General features: G+C 57.6%; 1 protein-coding gene across 22 annotated transcripts in view; it reads left to right on the top strand.

The window, feature by feature from the left end:
* Nucleotides 1–27,291, top strand: part of ANK2 (ankyrin 2) — a 337,929-nt gene that overhangs the window by 156,341 nt on the left and 154,297 nt on the right. For 4 of the 22 annotated variants that reach the window (XM_036303252.1, XM_036303245.1, XM_036303249.1 and 1 more), the window contains exon 1: nt 6,228–6,442. The exons of 14 other annotated variants lie outside the window; for them this stretch is intronic. In XM_036303252.1, coding sequence (XP_036159145.1) covers nt 6,314–6,442 — 129 coding nt within the window. In that variant the 5' untranslated portion in view covers nt 6,228–6,313. Of the gene's footprint in view, nt 1–6,203; nt 6,443–27,291 lie in introns of those variants that run through there. 4 more of the 22 variants (XM_036303251.1, XM_036303244.1, XM_036303259.1 and 1 more) reach the window with 2 other exon arrangements.

Here is a 27,291-nt window from a genome sequence, read left to right as displayed (position 1 = left end):
CCAGAAATACGCGGGAGTCCCGGAGGCAGGAAAACCCCTTTATTTCCAGACGCTTCATGCGTACCGGTCCCGTGACTCATCGGAGACTGTTTCTCTCCAAATCCTGAGCCCCAACGTGGAGGAAGCTCTCCCTTTATACCCCTTTGGTTTCTTTGTCCCCCACATATGGGATGGGACTTCCGGACCTTTCGCGGGCTTTGCAAAAAGCCCCAGGTGTTGGGGCCGTGAGACCACACCTAAAGGCCTGGCCGGGCGCCAGGGCTGGTAACCCCGTCTTATAGTTGTTCATGGTTTATGGCCTCTGTAAAATGGGAGTACTTAGGTAAACCGGTCTTCCCCAAAGACCAGGGCAGTGACTTAATTATAGGCTGTCAAGAATGTGCATTAGGTTCCTGGCACAATTCAGATCGCTAGCCCCCAGAAATGTCTCATTTCCCCCACCGGTGCCTGCGTGGGTGTGGAACGGAGTGTGTCGTGCTAAACCAAGAAACACCGGGTGCCAAGCGGCAGCCTCGAGTTGTAGGTCGGCCACACTCCGGCTGCCGGGAGAGAACACCCTGTCTTTGGGGGAAGAAGGGACACGTCAGTGTGTGGGGAGCAGTGAGCGGATGTGGCCGCCTCCCCGGGAGGCCGTGCAGGTCCACGTTTACACCGTCAGGGGCCGACTGGCCACCCCGGGCGCCCGTAGCACCTTGCAGCTCCTCAGAGTCCGGCACCAACAATGCAGCAACAGGAGATGGCTTGTTGTTGTTGTTTTAATAAATTTTTATTGATTTCAGAGAGAAAAGGAGAGGGAGAGAGAGAGAGAGAAACATCAGTGATGAGAGAGAATCATGGATCGGCTGCCTCCTGCCCGCCCCACACTGGGGATCGAGCCCACAACCCGGGCATGTGTCTTGACAGGGAATCGAACCCTGACCTCCTGGTTCAACCACTGAGCCATACTGTCCGGGCCGGACTGTCGGTCGTTGGTGCTATTGGGACAGCGTGTCTCACTCCCCTGTGCTCACTGCGGCGCCCACGGCAGAGACGCGGCCGGCCCGCGATGGTGCGTGGAGTTCGGGGGCGTTGATGCCTGTCTTACAACAAGGGCTCCGGGCAGGAACCCTGCAGCATCCGGCTGATCTGACGTCGGACACTCAGCAGACTCAGACGTCCTCTAAGGCTACAGTTGACCTCTTTCTATTGTCAAGTTTGAAAAATACTGAGGTATTTTTGCTAATAATTTACAGGCCGGGAATACGGAGTGACGGAGCTGGCATTCCTGGTCCATGAAAGGTGGAGACCCTCCGCCCGGCCGGTTAAGCTCACGCTTACGGGCTCGAAAGCCTCACTGACTGACACGCAGGATGTAACTTCAATATAAGCCAGCTCAAGAGAACGTCAGATACGTGTGGCTTAAATTTGGACTCACGTAAAGAATTGCAGTTAATAGTCGCTTTGCCCTGGGGTCGGAGGTGGGACACCACCCGGGCCTCGTCCCTGCGGCCACGTCACCTCCACAGAAGCCTGTTGGCGGGAAGTCGGCTGCTGTGCTGCTAGCAGGCTCTGCTCCGATCCGTTGCTGGCAGGTGGGCTGTGGGCTGTGGCCCAGGTGAAACGAAAGGGGCGCCGCTCTAGGACTGTCGCTGCCTGTTCAGTTCCCTCTCCTGAGGTTCGAAGCCTCCATTGGGGTCAGCGCCGAGACCTGGCGGAGAGGAACTGGGCTCCCGGCTCAAGGGAGCACGGCTCCCCGGTCAGGGGTCCCAGCGTCTTTGTTGCTGCTGGTTCTCCCCGCCCGCCCGCCCTCCCGCTGGGTCTGCGGCGGCGACAGCCTGCTGTGCGGGAGGGGCTGACGGCCGCAGCTCGGTGATGGACACGCCCTGACGGATCCGTGAGGACTGGACACTGACCAAGCGAATGGCCAGCGTCCCTCCGTCCCCAGGGAAGGGCGTCCTCTCCGAAGGGCACTCCGCCCGCTGGCTCTCACGTCTGCATCCGCACACTGTCCCCTGGGCGGCAGCGGCTCTGGTGGTGCGGACGCTGCCAGGCGGGAGGCCACGGCACCGCCTCTGCTGGGGCGCGGGCGGCACGCGAATGGCCCGGAGCCCCTGGGACTGGGCCCTGGTGCCCTGTCTGTGCCGAGCGCAGCTGGTGAGTGTCCACCGCTCTTCCCTCGGAAAACCGACACCGGTTTCCTTCCGAACAGAAATGACAGGGACATTGGAGCAGCCGGGGCCTGGGGAGGGCTGACGGTGAGGATCGTGCGGGGTGAGCTGTGGAGGGAGGCCTTACCCCGGAAGATGCTGGTCCCTGGAGCTCGGCCGGACCGAGCTGCCTCCCACCACGTGTGGGACAGCATGTTCTCTGCTCGGGGACCAGGTGGCTGAGGCCACGGGCTCACGAGGGCTCCCGGTGGCTTCGCTTTATGTGCTCACACAGCCCGGGTTTCCTGCGTGGGAGGTGAGCAGGGGAGCCCCCGGCTGGGCAGGGAGTGGGGGCTGATGGGAGGCCCTGCCCCTGCAGATGGCCGGGGCGGGGTGGGGTGGGGGAGAGACCATGGGGCCCAGCCCCGGGCCTCCCAGGGCCCTCAGCTGCGGAAACACAGTGACTCTGCGTCTCAGTGTCGCATCCAAAGATACAGGAGGAGGAAGACGAAAGGGGTGTGTTGCTTTGTAAGGACCTGGCAGCCACGGTGCCCTGAGGGACATGCGTGTCGAACTGACATCCAACAGACGCACCCGACTCGTTGCCTTTTCTCCACGAGAAAATGAAGAGACAGAACCTTCGGACTGAGAGCCTGTTGGCCACGCCCAAGAGCTTTTTACAGATCTCCCGATGGAAGGTTTAAATGCACGCTTTCCCCGGCATTAGGAAGGATCCCTACGTGGACTCTGTGCAGCTTTACAAGGAGGGTGTGGGCACGGGACAGGCTCCGAGATGAACCATTCTCTGGACAATGATCTCTCTGGCGGTGCTCGCGAGGCCCTCCCTCTGCGGCCTGCGCCGAGCAGAGAGGATCCTGACGGAGGGACAGGCTCGGAGGGGCGGTGGGCAGGCCGCCCCGAGTCACCCTCTCACCGGGAGACCAGGGAGGAGGCTCGGCCACGGATCACTGGGATGTGCACAGGTCCAGTGGGACTTGCGTGGTTGTAAACGCCTTTTATCAAGTATTTAGAAGGAAAGAGGGTGGCCGGTGGTCGTCTTCGGCTTCCCCAGAACCGCTGGGTTCCCGGCGACAGCTTGAACCCGCCACAGCCGAGGGAGGGTCCTGGAGAATGTCGGGGTGTGTGTGTGTGTGTGTGTGTGTGTGTGTGTGTGACTGTTCTAGCGAGTGGCAGGTGACCAACTGGTTCCGGAGACACAGAGCCCTCCCCAGGCCCGCGTGCTCTCTTCCCAGGAAGCCATGTGTGTTCCCTTGTAAATACGGACGAGATTTCCAGAGCTGGTCGGATAAGAGGCAGGTTTTCTTAGAAGATGACTTCCCAGCTGCCCAAGCCAGACAGGGCTGTGCTCCCTTCTGTCCTGTGGGCCAGAGGCGCCCCCTGCTGGCCACACTTAGGCTGGCTCACCACTTTGGCTGACTTTTAAAAATTTTTTATTAATATACTAGAGGCCTAGTGCACGGACTCATGCACCAGTGGGGTCCCTTGGCGTGGCCTGCGGGGATCAGGCCGAAACCTGCGGTCCAACGCTGCCTGCTATTCCTGCTCATCCTGGCCCTGCTGCACCTGCGGCCGCCGCTGCTCAGCTCCTGGTGCCTGTGGGTCAGCTGAGTGGCGCTCCCGCTGTGGGAGCACACTGACCACCAGGGAACAGCTCCTGTGTTGAGCATCTGACCCCTGGTGGTCAGTGCACATCATAGTGACCGGTCGACCGGTGGTTTGGTTCCTTAGCCTTTTATATATATAGATTTTTATTGATTTCAGAGAGGGGAGGGAGAGAGAGAGAGAAACATCAATGATGAGAGAGAATCATGGATTGGCTGCCTCCTGCACGCCCCACACTGGGGATCAAGCCCACAACCTGGGCATGTGCCCCATCGGGAATCAAACCCAGACCTCCTGGTTCATAGGTCAACGCTCAACCACTGAGCCACGCCTGCCAGGCTTGACTGGCTTTGGAACCAGCTTGGTCCTCTCCTACCGCCGAGTGCATCTGCTTCCTGGTGGGGTATTTGCTTAACCTCACTGCTTCCACCTTGTTTAGGTAAAAGAGAAAAATTCTATGTTATAATGTGACTAGAGGCCCGGTGCATGAATTCATGCACTGGTGGGGTCCCGCAGCCTGGCCTGCGCCCTCTTGCAATCCAGGACCCCTCAGGGGATGTCGGAGAGGCAGTTTTGGCCTGATCCCCGCAGGCCAGACTAAGGGACCCCACTGGTGCACGGGCACCAGGCCTCTAGTATGCATATAAGATCTTTGGTAAATCTCTTCCCACCCTCCCCTCTCCTCCCTTCCCTCTGAGATTCATCAGTCTGTTCCATGTTTCCATGCCTGTGGTTTCTGCTCCTGCATTGAGCATCTGCCCCCTGGTGGTCTGTGCGTGTCATAGCTTCCAGCCAGTTGTCCGGTTGTAACAGTTGCTTAGGCTTTTATATATATAGATAAGCTAAAATGCGTAGGGACCATGCCCAGCATAGAAAATGAGTACTTTCCCTCCTAGAAGAGCTACTGTCTTATCTTCGTGTGGTGCCCACAACGCACCCTAACATCCTCCATGTGTCTGGGCAGGTGTGTCTTAGGGGTTGGGGTCCATCCAAAACCATATTTTCTTTTTTTCTTTAAAGAGTCACATTTATTGCAATCCGGGACTATGAGGGGCCATTCCCCAAATCTCACAGCGATAAGATGTCCGCAACACCGGGTTTCTACAGGCAAAGATCACAAAGGTATTGATTACATCCCAAGGTTTGGAACGAGGAACCTGGTTTGCAAAAAAAGCGGTTTACAGGAGCAGAAGCAGCACGTTATCTAAATCACAGTTTTGGGTCTCCGGTCACTGAATTGACAGAAACACATTATCCAGAGCCCTCGGGTCTGGAATGGGGCACCTGGTTTGATCTAAATCACAGTTTTTGGGTCTCCGGAACACTGAGTCAACAGGGACACGTTAACTGGAGCCCTCTGACCTTGGGATAACTGTGCTGACCTGCCCAGGTAAAGGAAAGTGTGCTTGCTACGACCAGTGTGACCACAGCCCATGGGACAGTCACAGGACAATCAATAGGGAATTCAATCGAATGGGGTGATTTATATAATTCAGAAAATCAAAATAACTTTTCTATTATTTTAGCAAACAAGTCAGTACAGAAACCAAACAGCAGGGTTCGAGTTAAACTACAGTTGCTACCTGCGACGACCGCTACCATACTTCATGCCCCACTGGCAAAACCGTGTTTTCTGAGAGCGCGGTGAACATCACTTTGCTTTTTTCTTAATAACGAGGAGGCTGCCTTGTTCTGATGTCAGAGCTGGGACGTGGTGCGTGGGGAGGGGGCGCTCCCCGCCCACCCTGCACCCGTGTCCTGACTGTCCAGGGGTGCGTGACCAGGACATGGGGGACCCCCCCATGGGGCCGTGATAAAGCTGGGCAGGTTCTGGGAATTGGCAGGACAGGCCGTGGGAAGCCTCGCCTTCGTGGGCTCCCGGGTCCAGCCCCGGCTCCTCTCGCTGGTCTCCCGGTGGGGACTCGCAGACACCTCGTTGGGCGTTCATGTGGGTTGAACAAAACCTTGGGAATCCCCAGTCCCGCCTGCCTCCCGAGGGTGCCTGGTTTGGGGCATCTGCGGCTCCCCCTCCCTCCCAGGCCTGTCACTGCAGGACCGGCCCCCAGCGGCCCCGAGTGGGTCTGGAACCCGCCCGCCCACGCGCCCCGGGTCGGTGGCAGGGTCCCCGGCGGGGCCTCCCGAGGCCGCGTGATCCGTCCTTGCGGGCGCCTCGCACAGGCCGGGCGGCGGCGGAGGCAGGGCTGTGCGCGCCCCGCACGGAGCCCCGCGCACCGATCCGCCGCGGGGAGGCCCGCAGTCTGCAGTCCGGGCGGCGAGGCGGGGCTGCCGCAGTGACGCCCACGCGGGCCGCGGGCGGGGGGGACGCGGCGCTCGCTCTCTCGCTCGCTCGCGGGGCGCACGCACCTGGCGCGGCAGGTGCTGTGGCTGCGGCCCGGGCGCGGCGGCCGCGGATGCTGCAGAGGCCGAGGCCCGGCGCGCAGGGGGCGGAGCGTCGCGGCGGCCACCGCCCCGGGAAGCGCATCTGCGCGGCGGCCGCCACCTGCGCCGCGGGGACCGGCACCGCGGGGACCGGGCGCTCGCGGCTCCGCTGATCCGCCCGCAGAATGGCTCACGCGGCGGCTTCCATCAAGAAAGTGCGGGAGGCCGAGCTGGAGGAGAAGGAGCGGGTCCTGGAGCGGGAGCGCAAGAAGCAGCGGCGGAGCCCGCGGGAGCGCGCGGAGCGCAGGCGGAAGGTAGGAGGCGCGTCCTGACCTTCGCGGCGCGGCCCCGGGTCCCCCGTCCCAGGTCCCCGGTCCCCGGCGGTCGGCAGGGCCCCCGGCTGGATGCGCGCCGCCGCGGTGGGTCGGGCCTGGTCTGCGGCAGCGAGGCCCTGGGTGCCGCCGGCACGTGCCCCCCCCTCCACCCCCGGCTTCCCTGGCAAAGCAGAGGCGCCCCCCTGCACCCCCTCCGTTATCTTCATTCAGCCGCGGGGCCCGGGGCTCCGTTCCTGCGGGGATCTGGGCACCCGCCGCGGGAGATGGGGTGCCGGTGGGGGGAGGGCGCCCTGTCCGCCCTGCGGCCCCCCTCCCCCCGGGCTCATGGAGCTCGCTGCTGGGGAAGAGCAGCTCGTTTTAGTCATTTTCCCCGACGCTGGTCTGTGTGATGCTGCGCTGGGTGCTGGGGCGGGAGCCGTGCCTCTGAGATTTGAACATTTCCATTGCGATCTTTTATCTATTTTTTAATTTTTTGGTTTCCAGCATGCGTCTCAGGATCTCCCTTTTGGGACCGTAGCGTTACGTGCCACGACCAGGGTTAGGAGAGACGGGGTGGATGCGGGTCCCCTTTCCGTTCAGCTGTAGAATTATGGCCTCTTTTCAGATACTGTTTTTCTTTCGCTTGGAGATCATCCCGCCACTCGGTGGCGGAGCTGGCATTTGCGTGAAGCCGGGCCTGGCTCCGGGCGGCAGGAGGCTCCCGGTGAAACGCCTGATTAGTGGGTCAGGGCGTCTCTGGGAGGGGCTGCGGGGCAGATGGCGCTGGGGGGCGGGAGCGGTGTTTGTGCTCCAGCCGGTGCTGAGCGCTGCTCTCTGGCGTGAGGGACGCGGTCCGTGTGCTCAACCGTCCTCTGCTTAGAGCCTGTGCTCCGTGGGTGCTAACAGGGGGCTCCTTTTCCACCTGGGGGGCGTCTGGGCCCTGCTTTTGGAAAGACACCCGATGACCCCCGTGGAGCCGAGTTCCCACTGACCCCGGACTCAGCGCATTGCCATGCCCACCCCTGAGGGCCCGAGTCGGGCACCAGGCCACACACACGGTGAATTAGCGGGCATCGCCGGTTACACTGGCTGTCTGACCTCCCCAGGCCTTGCTTCAGGTGCAGTTCTTTCTTGTTTTGTTTTGTTAAGCTTCACCCGAAGGTATTTTTCCACTGGTTTTTGGAGAGACTGGGAGAGAGAGGGAAAGACGCACAGAGAGAAACATCCATGTGAGAGAGACCCATGGATTGGTTGCCTCCTGCATGCGCCCTGACCAGGGCCGGGCTGGGGAGGAGCCTGCAACCCAGCTCCGTGCCCTTGACCTGAATCGAACCTGGGACCCTTCGGTTTGCAGGCCGACGCTCTGTCCACTGAGCCACACCAGCCAGGGCTGTTTGTTCTCTTCTGTGGCCTCAGAGGTGCCCGGGCCCTTCCCCGGCAGCGGCTCCCTCCTCGCCAGGCCCGCGTTCCGTGCCCGCGGCTGCACACACTCTCCCGGGTTGCACCACCTTCATCTCGTGTTCTCCACGCAGCCTGCCATTTCCTGGCCAGGACGCTGTCACGTCCAGCTGTGAGCTAGTGACTCGCGTCCCCAGAGGGCCGGGCACACATGGGACGCCTCCTGCTCACCCGGCCTGTTTCTCAGATCTGTGCCCTTTTCTGTGCTGCGTGACGACGGAGAACCCACGCCGTGACCGTGGGACAGTGCCCGTGGCTCGGTGCCGCATTGCTCTGAACGGTTAATGGTGTGGTCATGTGACAGGGTCCTCCCGGCTTCGTATCTGGATGCTGTCCCTCGGCCAGACCCCCGGGAAAGGGGGATCAGGGCGGATCACGGCGCAGCGACTGCTTGTTCTTGTTCCGGTTTATACGCTCACCTGTGGGTGGTCCTCCCCTCCCACGGCAGAGGCAGGCGCACTGCGTGGGTGCTCACAGCTCTCGGAGGCTGAGCGTGGCGCTGGCTCTCAGCGGAATCGGGTTTATTTTCTAGATTCACATCCTCCCCCCCCCCCCCCCCCACGGCCACGGAGCCAGCTCTGAAATGTGGTCTGAGAGAAGAAAAAGGCGTCTCCCCATCATTCCCTAAGGCAGTTCGTGAGGAAATGGACACGGATGGTGGATGGTGGTGGGTTAGTGGCTCCCTGAGCTCCCTCCCAGAAAGTGCCGAAGATTATTGTGCTGTGTTTCCTGGTGCCATTTGCTACCCATGGGCCACCTCAGCCGTGCAGACATTGTGCATCACGTAGCGTACACGCTCATCCTTAACGTGTCCTTCAGGTGAGCCTGCTTACGCCCCAAATTCAGGTAGGCCTGGCCTACCCGCTGTGGATAAAAGCCAGCTGTAAAGCTTAAAAAAAAAAAATAAACCAAAGAGATTTTGAAGAGCTTTTTCACTCAAGTGAAAATTATTGTGTGTTGAAAACAAGTCAATGAAGTAGCCTCATATTTGGGTTTATTTTTCATATTCTTGTGTGGGCTTCCTGTTAATTAGAAATATATCTTTGCATGATGATTTTGTGCTCCGTGACACGCTTTAAAATCAATTTTAATTCTTTGTGAACTTGAAACATGCTGCGAGCGAGGCTGCAGTCCCTCTGCCCAGTCCTCCCGGCCGTGGTCTTTAAAGGCCACATTCACGTCCTGCAGGACCTGCTTTCAGTCGCACGAGAAGCAGACTGGATCGCGGGGTAACGCGTCCCGGCTTCTCTGGGCCACGCGTTGGACAGCTGACGTCGAACTGGACGAGAACCAGTGTGTGCTGTGTCTGTGTCCTGCTCCTCGAGCTGGAGTAGCAGTAAGCTGTGAGTAAATGGTCCACGGTGCAGGTGCGTTGAAATGAACGAATTTAGGTTTATTTGCTTAAACGAGTACATCGACGTTTTAGCTTTTTATAGGGAGAAGAGGATGTTATTAGCTGACATTTATTTGAATCATTTCTTTTTACGTCCACATAGCTCGTGTCCAGGCTGGGGTCTAAGAGTGTAGGCTTGAGGAGGATGCTGGAAGGAACAATTAAGTTCCTCACGCTTGTGAGACGCAGTTCTAAAGAGAGCTTTCAAGTAAAATGTTCTTTCCACAACCACACGCTATTTCTCAACTACACTTGTTTTTTTTTTAATTTGGGAAATAAATTATTTTCATGGGCTGGTTAAACACACACACACACACACACACACACACACACTCTCATCCTTGAAAGCAAAGCATATCTATACTAATAAAAGGGTAATATGCTAATTAGGCCTGGTCGACCAGCCATCTTCCAGACGTCCTACTTCCTTCCGGACAAAGCCATGGTGGTGGGGGCTGAGGCAGAGGCACTTGGGGGCAAGATCAGGCCAACAGGGGAGGGCAGTTGGGAGCGAGATCAGGCAGGCAGGCAGAGGGGTTAGGGGCAATCAGGCAGGCAGGCGAGTGGTTAGGAGCCAATCGTGTCGGATTGCGAGAGGGATGTCCGACTGCCGGTTTAGGCCCGATCTCACAGGGGTCCCAGATTGGAGAGGGTGCAGGCCGGTCTGAGGAACCCCCCCTCCGTGCACGAATTTTGTGCACCGGGCCTCTAGTCTTTAAATAATCTTCCTCATTTAAACAAAATGATCGGTTATTTTCAAATAAATAGGTATGTTCTCCATTTCTCAGCACCGGCAACCCCTTTTCCAAGACATCGTCATGCCTGCCACACGCAGTGGCACTCTCCCACGTCAGAGGCCATGTGTGTGCCTGGTCTTTAGGACCCTGATGCTGAAGAAACCCTTCCCGTGACTTTACTTTGCCCGATGACAAAGCCCAGGCTCCTACTCCCCGTGAAAAGCTGATGATGTATTTGTCAGGTGCCAGTGTGGCCTTGTGCCCACCATGACTCCATCCGGGGAACAGCCCGCCGTCACCCGCTGTGGAACGTGCTGAGTCAGATGGGGCAGAGCTGGGATGGGAACCCAGGCTCCAAAGTTCTTTGGAGGAAAACGGGGGCTGGGCTTCCTACACAGAAGGTAGGGCCTCGTAACTCAGCACTCCGTCTGCTGAGGCCTCACTCTCTGCACCTCCAACTGCTCCCTACGACGAAGAGAATCTAATTAGTGTGAGAATACGTCAGAGGACTTATCTGAGAGGAAACTACATACATTCAAGGTGGTGATTCTGTTGTAACGGCACCAAAATACCTATGAGATTTCTTAGAAAATGAGCCATGAGAAGTCCACGTTTGCTTCTTAAATGCAGCCGTTGCCGTCAATGATGGGCTGTGATTTTATCATCGTTCTTTCCTATTTTTTTTTTTAAAATTAGGATTTTAAGATGTGTCTGCATATTTGCATGTATGCAGCCGGCACGGAAAGGTGGTTTTGTGTGGAATAAAGCAGAGAATAAAAGCAAACTTTCAAGTCCTTTCTATTGATTGTCATAGAGAAAGGTTCTGATCAGCTCTTTGCTTTTGTTTTTATGGATATTACTAGAGGCCCGGTGCACAAAAATTTGTGCACTCGGGACGGGAGGGGGGAGTCCCTCAGCCCGGCCTGTACCCTCTCACAATCTGGGACCTCTCGGGGGAATGTCCACCTGCTGGCTTAGACCCTCCCCAGGAGATCAGGCCTAAGCTGGCAATCAGTCATCCCTCTGGCAGCCCGGCAGCCCTCGGGGGATGTCCACTTGCTAGTGAGGAGCAGGCCTAAGCTGCAGTCGGACATCCCTAGCACTGCTGAGGAGGCAGGAGAGGCTCCCACCACCACTGCTGTACTGGCAGCCGGCAGCCTGGCTTGTGGCTGAGCAGAGCTCCCCCTGTGGGAGCGCACTGACCACCAGGGGGCATCTCCTGCATTGAGCATCTGCCCCCTGGTGGTCAGTGTGTGTCATAGTGACCAGTCATTCCTAGTCATTCTGCTGTTAGGGTCAATTTGCATATTACCCTTTTATTATATCGGATTATTATTTTGGAGGGATTAAGGCTTATCATTTCGAGGACATCTTTGGGAGGCCCTCCTGCCCCCATATTTTCCTGGTCTCTTTGCTTATTAAACTGATGACAATGAGAATACTTATTGAATATATATAATGGATTTATCACCAAGTTGCAAGGGGACATGAGAGATGACGATTTTTTTTTTAAATCCTCAATGAGGATATGCTTTTATTGATTTAAGAGAAAGAGGAAGGGGAGTTGGAGGAGAGAGAGAGAGAGACATTGACTGATTACCTCCCATATGCGCCCCAAACAGGGATCAAACCTACAACCTGGGTAGGTGTCCTGTCTGGAATTGAACCCATCACCTTTCGGTGTACAGCGCGATGCTCCAACCAAGAGCCCCCAGGGGTGAGGGCCGAGGTGCAGACTTCTAAAAAAGGTGATGATGGTGGCACCCTTTTGAAAACGGAAGGAAGTCTTATTTGCAGGGATGGAGAGGCATGTACCATGTACGCGTGGAATCGTGTTAAAGAATGAGTGGGAAATAGAGAGATGGTGCAGTGCCAGCCGTGCCCACGTTGCCTGGTGGCCTGTGGGTGTCCTGTCGGGTGGGAGGAGTGTGGGCAGCCTGGCATCCGTCAGTCTGTCCGTCCATCCGTCCGTCCTGCCCGGAGTTTCTGAGCGCTTGGCAGCCTGATTCCGAAAGGAGCTCACGCCAGGCTGTCAGCCCAGAACACGCACACAGATTTCTGGGCAGCAGACCAAGTGGTGTCATCGGAAATACCACTCAGAACAGAACGGGTCGGCCTGCGTGACGCACGGCCTTCCAGAACCCTCCACGTGGAAAATCCCAGGAACGTTTTGGGAGCATCCAGTTGTCTGTCTGGAGCTTCCTGTCACCCCGTCCACGTGGGAGCGCTTCCAGAGCCCACGGGCATGGGCAGGCCTGGGCGCTGCCCTCGGTCGGACATGGGCCCTCCTGTCCCAGTGGCCACTGTACGTGGAGATTTCTGCGTTTCTTTGGTTTGCTTTCCCAATTGAGCAGAAATAAAAGGTTCCCACACATCTGTTTCCATGTGGAGGCTGCCATAGAAGCAAGATCTTTAATTTTTGTTATATATGTATTTTTATTGATTTCAGAGAAGAAGGGAGAGGGAGAGAGAGATGGAAGCATCAATGATGAGAGAGAATCATGGATCGGCTGCCTCTTGCACGCCCCACCCTGGGGATCAATCCTGCCACCCGGGCCTGTGCCCTGACCTGGAATCGAACCCGAGACCCTTCAGTTTGCAGGCCGGCGCCCTATCCACTGAGCAACACCGGCCAGGGCAGAATCATGGTTTTTAAAAAACCCATTTTATTCTTCTTAACACTCCCTTCTGTGTCCTTTCAACTCAACTCACAAACCCTGTCTTGGCACCAGAAACATTTTATACAAGCAGCTTGCCCTGTCAAGGGCACCCTGCCGGGGCAGTACGTCTGAGCTTTTATTAGGTTTTGATGATGAAGACATTCTTTCAACCACTGAGCGGGGGGCTAGCGATTAGCTTAGGGGACAGGCCGTCCAATGGGTGGGGCTGAGGCCCAAATAGTCCCACGCACGTGGCCTGAGGTGGGTGTTTAAGGAGACTGTTCAAAGGCAGGTAGGATCTTAATCTTAAAAGCTACGACGGAGTGTATTTATTTTCGGAGTCTAAAACCTCTAACAACTCAGTGTAAATGTTTTCCTCCTTTTGTTATATTAACCTGAGTTCATAGAAATGTTTTAATCTTTAAAAATCAGAAGTAGCCCTAACCGGTTCAGCTCAGCGGATGGAGCGTCAGCCTGCAGACTGAAGGGTCCCAGGTTCGATTCCGGTCAAGGGCCTGTGCCTGGGTTGCGGGCACATCCCCAGAAGGGGGTGTGCAGGAGGCAGCTGATCGATGTTTCTAACTCTATCCCTCTCCCTTCCTCTCTGTAAAAAATCAATACAAAATATTTTTTAAAAATCAAAAGTAATTCATTAGTTACCTTGATGATCAAATTTTAACTGGATTAGTCACCTTATGCATCACTTGGATAAAAAACAATGCCATTTACAGCCCATTGTGACACCATGAAGAATACGGAAAATGTTTTGTCGAAGTCCTGTAGGAATCAGTGAAAACATGAGGAAATTAAGAACTCTACTCACACCATGTTTAATGCTCTTTTTGTGTTAATATTTTTCCACGACGTGCCCCTCTTTCATTTGTTTTTCTCACAGTGATTTCTTCTTGACAAGGAATACTCGCTTTTCCGTAGGGATGGACACTGTCTATTAAGAGAGAGACGAGAACATGAAACACTTCCGGAATTTTGGAGTTCTGCCCGAACGGCTGGTGGGACCGTCAGCTCTTTGACCGTGATCCTTTCGCTTGAGATCTGACGTGTGATTTTATTTTATTTTATTTTAAAACATATGTTATTGATTTCAGAGAGGAAGGGAGAGGGAGAGAGAGATAGAAACAGCAATGATGAGAGAGAGTCATTGATCGACTGCCTCCTGCACGCCACCTACTGGGGATCGAGCCTGCAACCCAGGCATGTGCCCTTGACCGGAATTGAACCTGGAACTCTTCAGTCTGCAGGCCAACGCTCTATCCATTGAGCCAAACCAGCTAGGGCTGACCTGTGATTTTAAATGTTTTTTCATGGAAAAACTCATCAGCCCATTCATAGTATCAGAATCCTGGGGTACACAGGTCGGAATCCTGAGGTGCACAGGAGAAAGGGAGACTGGAATCTATCTCTCCATTGTCTGTCTTGATTTATTTTATCTTATTTAAAAACTAGAGGCCCAGTGCATGAATTCGTGCACCAGTGGAGTCCCTCAGCCTGGCCTGTGGGATCAAGCTGAAACCGGTTCTCCGACATCCCCCGTGGGGTCCCAGATTGCAAGAGGCCGCAGGCCAGACCGAGGGACACCATGGGTTCATGATCAGGGCCAGGGAGGGACGCGGGAGGTTGGCCAGCTGAGGAGGGACCGCAGGAGAGCTCCAGGGTGTGTCCAGCCTGTCTTGCTTAGTCCCGATTGGCCGAACCCCAGCAGCAAGCTAACCTACCGGTTGGAGCGTCTGTCCCCTGGTGGTCAGTGCACGTCATAGCGACCTGTTGAGTGGCCTTAGCATATCATTAGCATATTGCACTTGGATTGAACAGCTGACCGGTGACCGGACACTTAGCATATTAGGCTTTTGTTATATAGGATTTTTTACATTGTAGCTGACAGACAATCATATTATTTTCAGGTGTAGAACACAGTGAGTCAGCATTCACGCACCTCACCATGTGGTCACCGCACTAAGTCTGTGGCCGTCTGCCACGTGCACAGCTAGTACCATGTTGTTGACTCTCTTCCTGTGCTGGGCTCTATATCCCTGGACGTATTTTACACCGAAGTTCATACTTTTCAGTCCCTTCCCCTTTTCTGCCCGCCCCGCCCCTCCCATCACTGTGTTCTCTGTGTCTGTGAGTTTGTTTCTGATTTGTTGGTTCCTTCATTTGTTCATTAGAGTCCACACGTAAGTGAGATCCCACTTTTGTCTTTCCCCATGTTCCTTATTCCGCTCAGCATGATGCCCGCTAGGCCCGTCCCTGTCGTCACAGCGATAAGATTTCGTTCTTTTTTACGGCCGATCTTCCCCCGTATACACGCACCCCCACGCCTTCGCCCCGTTGCTGTCTGTCGGCGGGCACTCAGTGGCATCCGCCTTGTGGATAACGCGGCAGTGAGCGCAGAGGTGCACGCATCTTTTTGAATTAGTGATTTTCTTTTCCTTGGATAAATACCAGAGATGGGATTGCTGGGTCAGGTGGTAGTTCTGTTTTTAATTTTTTGAGGAAACGCCATCCTGTTCTCCACAGTGGCTGCCCCGTCTGCATTCCCCCCAGCAGTGCCCGAGGGCTCCCTTTTCTCTGCGTCCTCGCCAGCACTTGTCGTTTGTGGATTTATTGATGGCAGCCATTCTGACAGGTGTCAGGTGGGACCTCATTGGGTTTTGATTTGTGTTTCCCTGGTGATTAGTGATGATGAGCATCTTTTCGTGTGTGTGTCGGGGGGGGGGGGGGCGGGCAGGGGGGACCATCTGTGTGTCTTCCTTGGAGAAAGTCCATTCAGGCTCTGCCCATTTTGAGTTTGGGTTGTTGTAATTGTTTACCTTTGACATCGAGTTGTGTGACTTCCTTATGCAGTTTAGATATTAACCTCTCATTGGATGTGTCGTTGGCTAACGTCTTCCCTCATCCTGTGAGTGGTCTTTTGCTTTGTTAATGGTTTCCTTCGCTGCGCAGAGCTGTTTCATTCACTGCAATCCCACGTGTTTACTCCTGCTGCCTTGGCATGAGGAGAACTCTCCGGAAGCATATTGAGACCGACGTCAGAGTTTACACCTGGGTTTTCTTCTAGGAGTTTTGTGGTCCCAGGTCTTACGTTTAAGTGTTTAACCCATTTTGAGCCTATTTTCGCAGAAGGTGTAAGCAAAGAGCCTAGTGTTGTTTTTTCACGCATCTGCCCCGTTTTCCCAGCACCATTTATTAAGAGACTGTCTTGTCCCTGTTGTATGTTCTTACCTCCATTGTCAGGTTACTTGGCCACACAGGCCTGGGTTTACTGGGCTCTCTATTCTGGTGCGTTCATCTATGTGTTTATAACTATACTAGAGGCTCGGTGCACAAATTCGTGCACGGGTGGGGTCCCTCGGCCTGGCCGGCGATCTTGGCCTATTGGGGGTCCGGCCGGCAGCGAGGAGGGTCCATAGGAGGTTGGCTGGCTGGTCCTCCCATTTGGGCTAATCTGGGGGGCCGGGCGGGCCGGAGGGGGGAGGGGCCGTGGAAGGTTGGCCGGCCAGGCCCCCCATCGGGGCTGATTGAGGGGGCTGGGCAGGTGGAGGGGGACCATGGGAGGTTGGCCAGCCAGGGGGAAGGGGCCGTGAGAAGTTGGCCAGCTAGGGGGAGGGGCAGTGGGAGGTTGGCCAGCTGGGGGGGAGGGACCACAGGAGTTGGCTGGCTGGGGGTAGGGGACACGAGAGGTGGGCTGTGGGAGTGCACTGACCACCAGAGGGCAGCTCCTGCGTTGAGCGTCTGCCCCCTGGTGGTCTGTGTGCATCATAGCAACTGGTCGACTGGTCGACTGGTCGTTCTGGTTGTTCAGTTATAACGGTTGCTTAGGCTTTTATATATGTGGATTTTTTTTAAAGCCTCCGGTGATCCCACCAGAATTGGAGGACACCGGAGTAAATGCTTCCACTCCCACAGCCCCTGTGCCCCATCTTTGCTGTTGGCGCCAACAGCAGATCGACCTCTAATGATGGTTATGACCCTCAGCTGCCGTGGAGAACATTTCCCGTGTGCAGCTAAGAGACACTCCAGCGACACTGGAAAGTTAACGAGGCTATTTGGGCCACTTACAGCAATAACTTCTGAGCAGGGAGAGGGGGAGAGGGGTGTCGGGGAGATGCTCTGAGGCTTCGTGGTCTGCACCTGACTCTTCTGCCCCGATGGGATGATCTTCAGGAGTGAGGCGTGTCTGAGCTCCGGGTCACTGGGCTCAGAGGGTCGCGAGGAGCCTCCAAGCTCAGTCCTGGGCGGAAAGCCACCAGGTTGTGGGTCACGGTCTGCTCTGTGTTGGTATCCACTCCTGGGATGGAACGGGTAGCTGAGCTGCCTGGCGGCCTCGAGCCTTTGGAGATGTGGGCACGCGGGAGCTCCTAGCACAAGCCAACAGCCACGTTGGTTATCCCGGCTTGGGTAGACGTCTCTGTATCTTTTCAGGGTTTGATAAGATGGCGTGGGTGTCGGTGAGGAAGAAGCAACGAGCAGCTCACCAAGGAATTGTCTCCCCCAATTTGCCAGATGTTCCGTCCCACACCTCTAGCTCGCCACTGCCTACGGCGCCCGGGGTTTCGTGTGTCCGTTTTGTCTTTCGCATGAATATCTTCCTGGCTACTCCCTCACGCCCTCCCTGGCTCACGCAGCCCTCACGGCAGCCGGAAGGGCGTCCCCACGGGTCGCATGGGATTCTGGGACCCTCGGGGCACCTGCTCCACCCATCCCTCACTTCCCGGTCGCCTTCCCCAGGGGAGGGTCGCTGTGGTGCGACCGAGCCTTTCTCCGGAGACGCCCCTTCCTTGCACATCGTCGCTGCGCTGCTCGTACCACAGGGCAGCGTGGGAGGAAGCAGTGCCTGTGGCATCAGGGAGGAGAAGGTCACGGGGACAGTTACAGACACACTAACTCGTCGGGACTTGGGGAGGAGTGATAGTGCTGTTCCCATTCATAGATGTTTCTTGGCTTTGTGTATGCACTAGTGACCCGGTGCATGGATTTGTGCACATTGAAAGGAAATTCATTAGAAGGTGGCGGGGGTGGGGGTGGGGGGAGGCGGGACTGGGCGAGAGGGGCCGGACACGCCCTGGAGCCAACCTCCCGCGGTCTCTCCCCGGCCGGCCACACCTGGGGCGGTGCCGTGGCTGAAAGGGCGCCTGCAGAGTGAGTGGGGTCCCTCCGCCAGGTGGGGTCCCTCGGCCTGGCCTGTGGGGATCGGGCTGAAACCGGCTCTCCGACATCCCCTGAGGGTCCCGGAGTGAGAGGGCACTCTGCAAAGTTGCTGTCATACAGGGTGTGGAACGCAAACGCAAGTGTGCACTAAACCAGATTCGGGGCCGACAGTGCCCCAGCAACAACATAACCCACGGCCGAAGGTGGAATCCTGCGACCCTGCGAGGAATAGGGCTCCCTCCTCTCTGGTTTTAGGGTGCATCCCCTGAGAATGGCCGCTGCCAAGTCACTGCAGCTCGGCAGCTCCTGCATTGAGCGTCTGCCCCCTGGTGGTCAGTGTGCGCCATGGCAACCCGTTGCACAGAGGGAGGGACACTTAGCACATTAGCCTTTTATATATACAGATTTTGCACAAAGACCTGATCCTTGCCAATTTTAACTCCTTTATCGTTGTCTCCGAAAAAGGCCACGTTGAGACTGGCGGTGGCCTCTCTTTTTGTGTCTCAATGTGGATAACGACGGCTTTTCCAAACGTCTGTTTTTCCAAGGAGCTATTTAACCTCGAGGTTAAATTTTAAAACGTACGTCGACGCCACAAACGCGAACGCACAGAATTTGCTTTCGTTTTGTTATTTCGCAGTCAGATCCAGCGTTACCTTTGCCCTGGGGCCCGTTTGGCCGCCCACCTTCCCGGCCGCTCTGCCCGAGGGGGGTGGACGTGGGTTTGGTTGTGAAGAACAGGCAGTGAGGCAGCGGGCACGGGCTCACCTAATTCGTGACATTTACACACAATCACCCAGCGTTTCTGACGCCCCAAAACACAAGCTCACGAGACCCGGGGTTCATCTCAGGCAGGAGCGGTGGCCGGACCTCGCCGTTCTGCCTGTGAGACGCCGGCCGAGGCCGTGGGAGCTGGCGGAGCTGCTGGTCGGTGTGATCTGCACTGTCCCTGCTTCTCTTCACCTCCATAAGCGCCCGAGGCAGGTCCACGGCGTCTCCACGTTTCCCTGCGTTTACTGTGGCTGTTTCTGAGCGGACACGGGGGCACCTCCGTGCAGGGAGCGTAGATCCCCGGGAATGGGCCGCTCACAGACAGCGACGATAACTGGAACCGGGCCGTTCCATTGGACTTGAGGTTGTCTGTGTTGACAACACGATGCAGGTTGTCCTCACGAGGCCTTGTGTCCGCACGCGTGTACCTGGCGGGAGGAATGGGGGGGAGAGGCTTGCTGCGGGGAGTTGGAACACTCTGGGAGATGCTGAGGCCAGGCGTGTGCCCCGACCGGGAATCGAACCGGGACCTCCTGGTTCATAGGTCGGCGCCTGACCACTGAGCCACGCCAGCCGGGCCCCTTATTTTCCACGAAGTCCTCTGTGTCCCACTCACACCAGGACTCACAGCCCACAGAGACCCCAAGTGTCTGTCACTTTGCAGATTGCTGGGGGGGCGGGGCCGGGACAAACAGGAGGCTGCACTTCCTCCCAGTGTTTCCCTGTAAAGGAACCCCAGCCCCTCGCACTCGGTCCCTGCGCAGCGGGGTGACACGCAGCCTGAGGCTTCGGGGAGGGGGGTCCTCCTCTAACTGGGCCAGGTGCCGCATTAAACTGTGTCACACCCGCAAGCGACTGGGACCCATGAGGTGTAAGTGGGGCAGGTCACCTGGAGAGAGAAACGCCTGTGAGGGTGGAGTGTGTGCAGTGGGGAGACGGGTCAGCGTGGGAGTGTGTGTGGGTGGGGAGATGAGTGGGTGCTGGGCGGGCGTGGGAGTGTGTGGGTGGGGAGATGAGTGGGTGCTGGGCGGGCGTGGGAGTGTGTGGGTGGGCGCTGGGCGGGCCTGGGAGTGTGCGCGGTGGGGAGAGGCGGGGGGAGGGCGTTGGGCGGGCGGGGAGTGTGCGCGGTGGGAAGGCGGCGTGGGGGCAGCGCGAGCTGTTGGGCAGGGACCCAGGCGCGGTGACTGGCCGGGGCCAAGGCCACTCTGACCACAGACACGGTCCCATCTCGGAGGGGCTTGCGCAGTGTGAGCCGCACTGACCGCCCACCACGGGCAGCATTTTGGGAGCCCGGCTGCCACCCTCGGAGGCTGTGCTGGCGGCGGGGGCTTCGTGGGGCGATGAGATGAGAAGCCTCTGCCCCCAGAGGAAGCTCGCGGGCGCGGCCCCCGTGGTTGCCCTGGCTGTGGTCGGCCTTCTGCCTGCGCCCTCTGAGGCTGGGTTCCTAGCGGGGGGCGGGGGTGGACGGGGTGCTCAGGAAGCAGCTTAGTCCCCCCACCCGCTGGTCTTCGAACTTCTGTGAAACACGATCGAGCAAGAAGCCCAGACGGTCAGGCCTCCTGTTCGCCTGGGTCCCCTCGGGGCAGCCAGAAGCCCTCGTAGGTCCTCCGTGTTTACTCTCTTCGCTCCTGTGCTGGGTGAGGGGCTTTTCCCACCCGCGATCCCTCCTGCTTCCCGCCAGTGCGGAGCCGCAGGCCACGGCACGCTGCCCGGTGAGGACTTTTGATGGAGTGAAAACACGTCATTTCTCTCTGGGTGGGTAGCGACGGCTCGTGTCCCGGGAGAAGCCCACAGGAGAGACCCGACCGGCCGGCTGTGCTGGGCTTTCATCTCACGGCGTGTGGCCCTCACGCCGCTGGGCGAGGGGGGCGGGGGCGGGTGGGCAACACCCAGGGACACCGAGGAGTCGGATAGCAGGGCCCGGAGAGGAACAGTCGGGAATAAAACTGACGGCCCGGAGAGCCTGCAGCGGGAGGAGGGCTCGCAGAGCAAAATTCAGAGGCCGTGGCAGGCTCTGTGATGATGTGGGACTGGGCGGAGGTGGGGATTGAGGCCATGGGCGCAGGCAGTAATCCGCAGTGATCCCAGAGGTCCGCTCGGATTAGAGGAGCCGCGCGGGGAACTGGGGCAGGAGGGGCCGGCCCTCACCTGGGGGCGGCGGGGGGTGGGGGGGGAGTGGGGGGGGGGAGTGGGATGCATGAGAGGGACTTGCTGGTGCATTTCAGCGACGTCACACGATGGTGGCGCCATGGACAGAAGCGGACGTCTCAGGTGTGAACGCCTTCTCTCCCGTGTGTCCCTGACCCTGACCCTGCCCAGCATCCTGCTGGCTCCTCCGCCTTCTGATCCGCTCCTCACCTGGGGTTTCCTTCCCGTGAACCGGGGTTAGTGATAATTAACTCTAATAACTAACAATTAGATACCGCAGAGGAGGTGTATGAATGAAACCATGTGTGGCCAGCCGGCGTGGCTCAGTGGTTGAGCACCGACCTAGGAACCAGGAGCTCAGGGTTCAATTCCCGGTCAGGGCACAGGCCCGGGTTGTGGGCTCGATCCCCAGTGTGGGGCGAGCAGGAGGCAGCCGATCCATGATTCTCTCTCATCATGGACGTTCCTATCTCTCTCGCCCTCTCCTTTCCTCTCTGAAGCCAATAAAAACATCTATAATAATAAAAGCATAATATGCTAATTAGACTGGACGTCCTTCCGGATGACCTTCCAGATGACCTTCCGGATGAAGCTGGGGCTGCGAGGGAAGCCCAGGTCCTGGGTGTCAGAGGGAAGCTGGTGCCGGCAGCTGGGGGAAGAAAGGTCTACTCTTGCACAAATTTCGTGCATCGGGCCTCTAGTCCCATATGATAAAGAGGTAATATGCAAATTAACCCTCATGCTCTCACAAGGTCGCTGCCTACGAGCAGGCCAGCAAGGGGGGCAGTTAGGGGCGACCAGGCAGGCAGGCAGGCAGGCAGGTGAGCAGTTAGGAGCCAGTGGTCCAGGATTGTGAGAGGGATGTCTGACTGCCAGTTTCAGCACCGGGATTGGGCCTAAACCGGCTGTCGGACATCCCCCGAGGGGTCCCGGATTGGAGAGGGTGCAGGCTGGGCTGAGGGGACCCCCACTCCTGTGCATGAATTTCGTGCACCGGGCCTCTAGTATGTATATAAAAAAAATAAAACGACACCATGTTGGAAAGCACCACGCACATGAAAATATTAGTGATTGCGCCACCAGATTCCTCTCTTGACGTGGGAAGAAGGAAAGGAAATCTACCTACTCGCAGGGTTGGACACGTCGGAGCTCACTGTCTGTGGCAGGCAGGCCGGGAGGCGCGGAGAAGCGCCGTGTGCGTGCGGCTGTCGCCCGAGGCTGCGGCTCAGCGAGCCTCATGGCGAGGAGCAGTGCAGCCCCAGTCTCCTCTGAGTATCGCTTCCCAGGAGAAGGAGCCGGAACTCGAGGGGAAATGACTGATTCAGGGAAGAAAGTGCTGAGAAGGACGGTGTGGCAGCCTGAAGGCACTCCGTGGCCTCCTACAGAGAAATCGGATCGACAATAAAAAGGAAAGAACGCCCTGGCCGGCGTGGCTCAGTGGTTGGCGCGTCTGCCTGTGGACTGGAGGGTTGTGGGTTCGATTTCTGGTCAAGGGCTTGTACCTGGGTTGCAGGGTCCCCAGCCCCAGTAGGGGTGCGTGCGGAGACAACCAATCGATGTGTCTCACGTCAATGTTTCTCTCCCTCCCCACACCCCTCCTCCCTCCTCCCTCCCCCCCACTCTCTCTAGAAACCAATGGGAAAAATATCCACGGGAGAGGATTAACATTTTTTGAAATGAAAGGAACGAATTATAACTCATAGAATAAAGTGGATACATAGGGGTCCATCGTAACAGAAATAAATATCAGATAAAGGAATGAACAGGAAGGGAGGATTCCAGGGGACAGACCTGGGAGAATCCTGTGAGTGACAGCGGATCCCCAGGCGCAGTCAGCAGCAATCCAGCCCGCGTTCAGCTCAACTGTCAGAAGGCCTCGGAGGGAGCCGCTTTCGCCGCAGAATTCGGTAAAAATGAACGGGTGGCGTCTGGGTCTTCGTAGAGAGGAAACCCGGGAGACACAGGACCAGGCGGAGTTTCAAGTCACTTCGCCCTCTGTCCCCGGCACACTCAGAAACGGAGGCGGCACTGTGAGGTCTTTAATGGTTTATTTTAAAGATACGGAGGAGTTATAAACGCAGGACAGTTGTCCTGGCGTTCTGCTTGGAGTGCATTTCCGTAGATTTTTACGTAAATTAATGTTTACGGAGAAGGCGCCTGGGGGAGCTGCTGTGGGCCGGAGGGTGGTGGAGCCGCCGGCAGAGCAGGACTTGCTCACGAAGGCGTGTCTCCACGTATCCGGCGTGGATGCTGTTGGCACCGAGGCAATAATCTTATGTTTCCACTTTATTCCTGCTCACGTTCGTGGTAAAAGGGTGACTTACAAGGCCCCTTTTGGTAAAGGGTGGAGGTGTATGTATTTATTTGGTGACGTCACACGCGTGACGTATAAAACAGCAACAAGATGCGCCGAGACGTTTCCCCGTCCTCCTGGTGTGCGGAGTCGCGAGGTTACAGCGTTTGCGTGGCGTGGGGACAGGCTCCCGGCTCCTCCTCGGTCGGTAACTGACACCCCACGGATCTGGGGGAACCCGGACGCCACCCGGCGTCTGTTTCAGGGCCGACGACCGGTGACGGCTGTTGTGTCCACGGGGCGTGAGAGTAATTCCTCTTTCACTCGCCACACCTGACCCTCCAAGGTGCTCAGGGGAGCGGCTGCCCCCGGACGGCTAGTGAATCTCGGCCGGCCCTCCCCGAACCCCACACGTCCCTGGTTCAATGGCTGCGAGTGTGCGGCCCTTGGTCAGCCTCCCCTCCGCCTCCCCCCTGCCCCCCGCCTCCCTGTCCAGAGCTGGTTTGGGGAAGCATGTGGGGCGTGTGCCGTGGGCTCACTCCTGACGCTCAGTCCTCAGTGTTAACCGAAAGCGTGACCTGTTGTGCGTGGGGCCCACAGGTCAAGGTCGTGACCTCACAGAGCAGCAGAGGGCGAGGAAGTGTCTGGGGGCCCCAGGAAGCAGGGGCATCACCCTGAGCCGTCGGCTCCCAGGACAGGAGCTCGCGGTGGTGGGTTCGGACAGGGCGTCCCCGGAGCAGCTCACGTTGAAGTAGGTTCTTCGCTGAGAATCACCCTTGGAGTTCGGCCGTCGGTGCGACGAGTGCGCATGTGGAGGCCGGCGCGTGCGTGTGCCTGTGGGCCCGTGTGCTACAATTCTCAGAAAAGCCGTATTCCCAGTGTTAGGTGCTTTGATAATGTCTCTTTACTCTTCCTCCCTCGCATTTTCAGTATGTTAAAGTTGCAGCTCTATTGCACTGTTCCCTCAAATGGCCATTTTCCCAGGCTTAGCAGAGGCGCGGGCCTTTTCCGTGGAACGTGAAGCTGGAAACAGACTGGATAAGTGAACAGCATGGGCCGGCCGGCTCAGGGGCCGAGCGCCGACCTAGGAACCAGGAGGTCCGGGTTGGATTCCCGGTCGGGGCACGTGCCCGGGCTGTGGTCTCCAGCCCCAGTGTGGGGTGTGCAGGAGGCAGCCGATCCATGATTCTCTCTCATCATTGATGTTTCTTTCTCCCTCTCCCTTCCGCTCTGGAATCAATAAATATATTTTTAAAAAGAGAGAATGGGAATTCAAAGTATAGGATCGTTCCGTCCAGGACTCTCTGCCACTGCAGCCGGCACCCGACGGCGCTGGCCCAGGGGTTGGTGGGGGGGCAGCATTCAGGAGGCCTCAGAGCTGGTCCCCGTGGCAGGGGGTCGTCCCCGGCACAGGGCACGGTCACACGATGACACCGTCACACTGGGCTTGTGGGCGCCGGGCAGTGCCAGCGCCTTTAGCCCTTGGGAGTCGAGTGAAGACATATTCTTGGCCAGCGTGACCCCCCACCCCCGCCACCCCAAATGCTGACTGTGGGGCGGAGAGAGCGTCAGTCTGGGGAGGGAAATGTCACGGACATACCCGACGGGTGGCCACCGCCTCGCCCCGCAGCCCGCCAGCCCGAGCGGCCCCCAGGGCAGCCACAGGACTAAGCCTGGAAGTGACGCCCCAGGAGGAGAACGAGGTTATGCCTTGGGGTGACTTAGGGATTGGAGGTCCCTGGGTGTAGGTGACGGGACTTGCTCCCGGATGGTGGGTGAGTCAGACGGGGGAGCGAGAGGACCTCTTTCTGAAGGTGACCCCGTCCTGAGCCGAGGGACCGACCCGCTGGTTCTGAAATTAGGGACGAAGGAGGCAGCGCCTGGGGCATCGGGTCCGCCAGGCACCTGGGACCGAGGCGGGGACACGGGAGGACCCGTGGGCTCTGTGGTGGCTTGTTGGCGATGATTGATTCTCGCGATGGGGCCACTGTTTCAACCTCATTTTCAGGTGAGGAAATGAGAGTTTGTCCCCAAACCTCCCAGCAAAGAAATGCCTCCGCTGACAGACAGACAGACAGACCCCGACGTCGGACTCCAAAGCCCACGCTGTCCCTCCGCCCGGGCTGGGGTGCACGGGCGGGGAAGGTGGGGAGGGGAGAGGGGGAGGGAGGAGGGAGGGAGGAAGCTGGAGGCCTCGGCCTGCACGTCTCCGACGTCCCCTGTGACGCCCGAGGGAAAGGGGCTGAGAGGCAGGATCGTGTCCTGATGGTGCACCGCATTCTGACAGTTCAGGGTCAGGGCCCCCAGGGTGGGGGGACCGAGGAGACATACTGGGGTTCACCCTGCAGCAGGGTCCCCGTAATAAGATCCCAGGAAGGAGTCGGGATGGAGAGCATCACCAGCTCCTCCAGGCACCGGGACCCCCAAACACCCAAAGTAGCATCAGAGCAGGTGAGTCCTCCGGTCTCCCAGGCGCCTCTGGAAGAGGGGGGACAGGAGAGGGGCTGCACAGGCACCAAGAGGGTGGTTAATTTTTGTTGTTGCTAATCCTCACCCGAGGATATTTTCCCATTGATTTCTAGAGAGTATGGAAGAGAGAGGAAGAGGGAGAGGGAGGGAGAGAGGGAGAGCGAGAGAGAGAGACAGAGAGAGACAGAGAGAGAGAGAGAAAGAGAGAGGGAGAGAGAGAGAGGGGGGGAGAGAGAGAAACATTGATGTGAAGAGAGACCCATCCATTGGCTGCCTTCTCACATGCCCTGACCAGGGCTGGGATCGAGCTTGTAACTGAGGTGCCCGTGCTCAGATTCGAACCCGGGATCCTTCAGTCCACAGGCCGACGCTCATTCCGCTGAGCCAAACCGGCTGGGGCTGGGTGGTTAACTTGAAGTCCGTTTACCAAAGTGCATATGGGGGTGACTCTAGAAGCTCCTGAAAGTTTAGGTTTTTTTGCTGCAACCACAGAGAGAGCCCGGGGACGTCAACACAAAGCAACCGCAAAGCAAAGGTGGCCGAGGTGCGGGCGACGGAGGACACGGAGTGTGGGCAACGCGTGAGGGTCCCGGGGCCGTTTCTTCTCTCTGAACAAGAGGTCGAGGGTCTGTGATTCCTTCAGTAGACAGACAGCGACCTCCCCTCATCCTACATAATAAAAGCCTAATGTGCAAATTGTCCCCTCGGGCGGGCGGTCGACCGGGAGTTCAACCGCTTGCTATGACGCGCGCCGACCACCAGGGGGCAGCGTGGAACATGGCGGGTGTCTGCAATGGGGGTGGGGCTGCCGCCCAGCTCCCAGGCACTGAGGGAGAAAGGGCAAATAGCGATATGAAAACATTTCTTCTAATTACTTTCCTTTCAATGTGCACAAGTCCGTGCACGGGCCACCGGTCTTAGTAATAATTAGCTGAGCTGCACCGACTTCCAGAACAAAGCAGGCTCCTCATTGGAGCTGGTTTCAGCATTTGAGCTCAAAGCAGCTGAGATCGAATGTTATTAAAATAGAAGGCGCGTATGTCAGGCAAACTGACATTTTAAAATGTCAGTGGAGAAGGGAGCTGGCGTCACCGTATCGATGACTCCTTCTTAGGGTAAAATTAAATGGCGATGCGTTTCCTAACCAGCGACCAGAACATGCTCTGGGTTCTTAGTAAAACGGGAAAACGTGTGATGAGAACATTGCCCTGTCGCCCAGTGAGTTACCACAGCGTGAGTCAGAAACCGGCGTTACAGCCACAGGGAGGGGCTGGGAACGGGGTGCGAACTCGGCCGGAGAGATTACGGACGGGGAAGGCGAGGCCTTGAACTGGCGAGCTGCCCTTCCTCACGGCAGGCCCGAGCAGCTGGGTGTCCTGGCCGCGGTGGGGGTCCCCTGAGCCCGGGTGGCTGGTTTACGGTGGACGGAGGGGAGTGGGGCGCGCACTGCTCTGGGAGGCACTGCAGGCCCCCTGTGAGGAGCTGTGGTGTTTGTGAGTGTCCGTGTCGGTGTGGTCGACAGAAGGTTGGCATTTGCACTGAAGGTGGGACGTGTTCGAAGGAAAGATGCGCGTAAGGAAACAGAGCGAACGCCGGGGGTGGGGGGTGAGAGTGCAGACCACAGGCCGGCAGCCCCGGTGCTGGTGTTGGAGGGGAGCTGTGGGGAGGGGTCCCGTGACCGGGAGGCCCGGGCCTGCTGATCCGTCAGCGGGGAGAGAGCCGATGGGGAAGGGCCAGCACAGCCAGGAGGGGCA

The sequence above is a fragment of the Myotis myotis genome, unplaced genomic scaffold (assembly GCF_014108235.1).
Source record: "Myotis myotis isolate mMyoMyo1 unplaced genomic scaffold, mMyoMyo1.p scaffold_m19_p_36, whole genome shotgun sequence".
Classification (NCBI taxonomy): Eukaryota; Metazoa; Chordata; class Mammalia; order Chiroptera; family Vespertilionidae; genus Myotis; species Myotis myotis.
Note: the sequence above shows the minus strand (reverse complement) of the source record. Positions and strands in the feature narration are given on the sequence as shown.